Raw genomic sequence first — 4,914 nt, 5'->3', positions numbered from 1 at the left:
GATGTGCCAACAAAGTGCGGTCCTAAAGATCATAACATCAGTTACTTCTCCAGTAAGATCAACTACTCAACCAGGAATCAAGACAAAAACAGTAGTACCTAAAACAGGATGCAATGTGCAAACGGGCAAGCAACCAAAGCAATCTCAAGAGTTCAAGAAAGAGAAAGTGGATAAGCGTCAAATTGTTTCCAACAAATAGCTGGTCAATTGTAAGAAAGAAATATGGAAACTAGTAGTAAATCCGGAGAACTAATAGCATCATTCTTCAATAAGAAACTGCTAGAAATTGAATAATACAACTATTACATCGAAATGACCCCTAAAGGGGAGCAACTCTACAAGCCTAGCAAGAATAATTGGGATAACAAATGGAAACCAAATGGTAATCTCAGTGTGGAATTAAACAGTAATCAAACAATGTTTTGAACTACATTTTAGCTATCTACCTTCTTCTCTTTCGCCTTCTTATACTCCTCAAGCTCCTTCAACCACAAGTCTCCAAACTCACAATCCTTCCATGCCTCGAACCATGGGCCTCCTAATGTATAATGTATTGCCTTAGGGAATGTGCTTGAATCGCCCTCAACAACCCTGTTATGCCCCACAAGAAAATTCCACACGAACGGAATCTCCCCAATCTCATCATCCTCCAACCACTGAAACCTATGCAAAAATGCCCCTGATTCTGTGTTCACCACCTCAGGAGTCAAGATCCTATTTTTAGGGTGACTACAATTGTACAAAACCATGGAAGACCAATTCTTCCTCGGATAAACCGTCTGCACAGCCCCATCCATTTTGGTTGTTTCTTTAGGGGCATAATCATGTTGTACACACATTATAGCAAATTTATCATCAATCAAATCGGTTAATTCCTTTATATCACCAAGGTACAGAAAATCACAATCAACAAACATGGCCCAACCTTCATAATCAGCTAAATGGGGAGTCAAAAACCGCGAAAACGAAAATTCAGTGCTCTCTAGCTTCCCTCTTTCACGCCAATAAAGACCCTTTCCCCTCAATTCAGATTGTTTAATTGGGGTAATCTCAACCGGGATAGAAGATCTTTTCAGCAATGAATAACGGCAAACCTCGTAAGCGATGTCCTCACGGGGATCATACCCAATAAAGATCTTCAATTTGGATATGTAACTGTTTCAGTGTACAATACAATATGTTTTTAAAGTTCTAAAAAGTTTAGGCTAGGGACAAATATGTAGAAGCAATTATACATTTACAGATTTGGCGACTAGACAATTAAAGTTTTTGATAAATGAGTTCAAATGAAGGCCATTTGTTCTTTTTTTTTTTTTAACGTACCAAAAATTTAAAGTTTCTTCTTTTATTTAAAGAACTAGAAAGAGCATTAACGAATGACGACTAGAGTTTCTCTAGGTTAATTCAAATGGACAAGAAGACGAAATGGTCTGATTGGTTGACGAATGGTAAAAGTGCAGCTGTTTTCATGCTGCGTACCGTTGACCGCTAATTAGTCGCCTAATATGCATGCGATACCGAAAGGGAGTTTCTGCATGAATGAAAGACGATTATCTGAATTTTCAACTTTGATTTCAAGTATGGTTTATGTGTCAAGATGAACGTCTACGGTATTTGGTGAATCGCCTCTTTGCAGGATTTTTCTCTGTTCAAAGAAAGTGCCATCGCATTCATTATACAAAAATTGCAATTGTACTGACTCTTCTTCGAGATGGAGCTGGACCACGCAGGTAAAATTGTGGACCGTGTGAGTTTAGAGAGCCACATAATTCCTTGTGTTCCACAACTCTTGGGGAAAGAATTTGCGTGTAAAATCCGCAGCAGGTCTTCTGTCTCATAACCTTTGCCACTCTCTATCTCACTTTTTATTATATTACTATTTCTCCTACATAAACATCATATTTTAGTTCTTGTTTGTTTCCTTAAAATTCAATAGCTATTAATTGAATAAAAAATAAATACAACAGTTCAAAAAAGTAATATATAATAGAAAATTTAAAAATGCATCAAAAAATTCATAAAAATCTTTTTATGCATTTTGATTTTTTGAGTTTGTTAAATTTTGTGTATTATTCAATTAATAGTTATTGGATTTTAAGAAAATAAAAAAGAACTAAAACATGATGTTTATGTAAGAGAAATAACAATATAATAAAAAATAGGATAGAAAGTGGTATAGGGTGTGGGACAGAAGATCCGTTGCATGTAAAACCTTTGAAGACCTTTTTTTTTTTTTTTTTTACGTAAAACCCTTAAAGATTTCTTTACGAAAAATTATTACTTGCATATATTAATCCATAGCACCCACCATTATTACTTGTTTAATTTTCTCTTCATTTCTTCAGGGAAGAAGGGTCTGGTTGTGTCTGATGCTGTTCTTGCGGATTTAACATGAATAAAAATTCCTTATTAAGCTTCAAAGAATTTTTTTTTTGAAAAAAAAAGGTCTCTTCATTCTTCTTCTAGACTCTTGTCTCGTAACAAGGAATATCAGTTATTCTACATTCTCCAAACATATGTCTTCATTTGAAGGACTAGTAAATGTAAATGTACCCTTTGTAAAATAGTGAATGCAGCCATGTCTTACTTAACCACATGCCCTCCATGCAGATCGACGTGTATATAAACCCTTGCTCGTTCCAAACTTCTCATCACTTCTCTTCTGCTCTCAAAGGCCATTTCCTTCCATTAACATCTTCATCATCCTCTTCTTCTTCTTCTTCGCCCTCAGTCCCTTTTCACCTCAAGCAGTCTCTGCTTCAGTTTTCAAAAGACTTCAGCTCTTCTCAACAGAAAAAGCTCAGCCCACCTCGACCTCCTCCGTTTTGTCCCTCTCCTTACATCCTTATTCATCCATCATAAAGCCGCCAAACAACAACTACTCCGACCTCGTACGCTCCCGACTGGCGAGTGACCGAGCCCGAGCCAAGCTCATCAACTCCAAAATTGAGCGGGCTCTCTCCACCTTCAACCGCCCTCATGACGTTAAACCGGACGCCCAAGTCCAACCGGAGGACCTAGAAACTACGCTGACTCCATTTGGAGGAGGGTACATAGCTCAGGTCGGAGTGGGCCAACCAGTAAAAGAATTCTTCCTGCTAGCGGATACGGGTAGCCAAATCAACTGGCTCCAATGCCTACCCTGCGATGGATGTTCTAGCGTGTCCGGTTCGGTCTTTGACCCATCTGGGTCTTCATCTTATAGTCTTTTATCCTGCGCATCCCAGGAATGTGCCTCCCTGGGCGGAAACAAAAATTGCACTGCTGACCCGTGTATGTTTAGAGCGGGCTACGGAGATAGATCCACTGTTGTGGGAGAATTCGCCACTGAAACGGTGTCATTTGGAAGTTCAGGTTCGGTTGATAAAGTAGCCCTGGGTGCGCCCATACAAATCAACGCGCGGGGGCGTCGGGAATACTTGGTCTTGGGGGCACTCCTGTAAGCTTTCCTTCTCTAATTAGAGCGACGTCGTTCTCCTACTGCCTTGTGGATATGGACTCGGGCAGTCCTCCAGTCTCGAGTTTAACTCAGCCCCACCTCCACCTGGTGACTCAGTCCTCGTTCCCTTGATAATTAATCGAAGAAATGAGGTTTTTTACTACGTGGAGCTCACGGGGATTACCATTAATGGAGAACAAGTACCCATTCCGGCATCAGCTTACCAAATAGGCCAAGATGGACGTGGGGGAATTGTAGTTGACTCGGGCACCACCATAACTCAGTTGCCAGATGAGGTTTATAACTCGGTCCGCGATACGTTTGTTAAGAACGCTCAAGCCTTGCCTCGCACGAGCGGGTACGCTAATGACATAGTTAAATTGGACGTTTGCTATGATCTATCCTCAAACCCCACAGATGGCTATCCAACGATGTCGCTTGATTTCTCTGGGGGCAAAACGCTGCCGTTGAGGCCTGCAAATTACTTGTTTCGTGTTGATACCAGTGGCAAGCACTGTTTGGCTTTTACTGTCGCTACGCTGCCTATGTCAATACTTGGGAATATACAGCAGCAAGGGATGAGGGTTAATTACGACCTTGCCAATAAGATGATTGGTTTTAGTTTTGATATTTTGAGGATCTCATCGTCTACCTTTGTTCTAAAGTACTTTCTTTTCTCAACCAAACTAACTTTTGTGATTCTTAGTAATTAGATCCTTTTCTTTTTCCTTTTAGGTCCTTTTCTTTCTTTAATTAGTATGCTAATGACTTCTTTGAGAACGAAAAAGTGGTTGTACCGTGAAAACCAGGGCAGAGCTATACTTGGGCATGTTGCATGTTTACCCTGAAATTGAATTGATTGAAAATGTAATCAATTTATAAGACTTGCATTAATCTACTCGAGAATCACATTTTGGAGTTTCAAAGAAATTTCTCCCATCTATTATATCTATTTCACGTTTTGATGTATTTACTGTCATTAGTTTATTTTTTTTTTTGGGAAAAAAAAAAGATGGCACTTTGCTCCCACTTTTAGGTTTTGATTTAAATTCTAATTTTGATGTTAGACATTTGAACAGACAAGAAAATTTAATGACCGAGCAGCAATTAATTGCTAGCAAAACACTACTTGCATGTAACATAGCAAGGCTGATTGGTTTCAGCCCAAACAAAATTTTTTATGCATTGCTAATTTGTTATTTGGCAGAGTTTTTTAGGCATTGCTATGTGGCGATATTTATGGTCACATGTTCTACAACTTTGTTAGTAGATTGGATCTATCCAAATATTTTCCTTGGCATTTTGTAGGACTCCATGTTCCTAAACATTGTTGATAGCTCGAGAGCTTGCTGTCTTCATTTTAATTTAAAGTAAATTGGCAAAGACTTGTATAGATCCGATCCACCACTGGAAAATAGACCTTGTAGACATAAATAAATCACATCACTCTTTTGCTTTATAATTTTCCACAAAGA

The 4,914-nt window shown here is 38.9% G+C and overlaps 1 protein-coding gene across 1 annotated transcript; it reads right to left on the bottom strand.

Annotated features, from left to right (window-relative positions):
- Nucleotides 1-236: 236 nt before the first annotated feature.
- On the bottom strand, nt 237-2,981 carry LOC113742507 (protein CDI). The gene is made up of 2 exons (XM_072046796.1): nt 2,896-2,981; nt 237-1,155 (listed from the first exon to the last, which is right to left on the bottom strand). Exons 1-2 carry the CDS (start codon nt 2,979-2,981, stop codon nt 435-437), a joined length of 807 nt encoding a protein of 268 aa, XP_071902897.1. The 3' UTR covers nt 237-434.
- Nucleotides 2,982-4,914: the final 1,933 nt, after the last annotated feature.

The sequence above is a fragment of the Coffea arabica genome, chromosome 4e (assembly GCF_036785885.1).
Source record: "Coffea arabica cultivar ET-39 chromosome 4e, Coffea Arabica ET-39 HiFi, whole genome shotgun sequence".
Taxonomy (NCBI): Eukaryota; Viridiplantae; Streptophyta; class Magnoliopsida; order Gentianales; family Rubiaceae; genus Coffea; species Coffea arabica.
The sequence above is the reverse complement of the archived record's forward strand: the minus strand, read 5'-3'. Positions and strand labels throughout refer to the sequence as shown.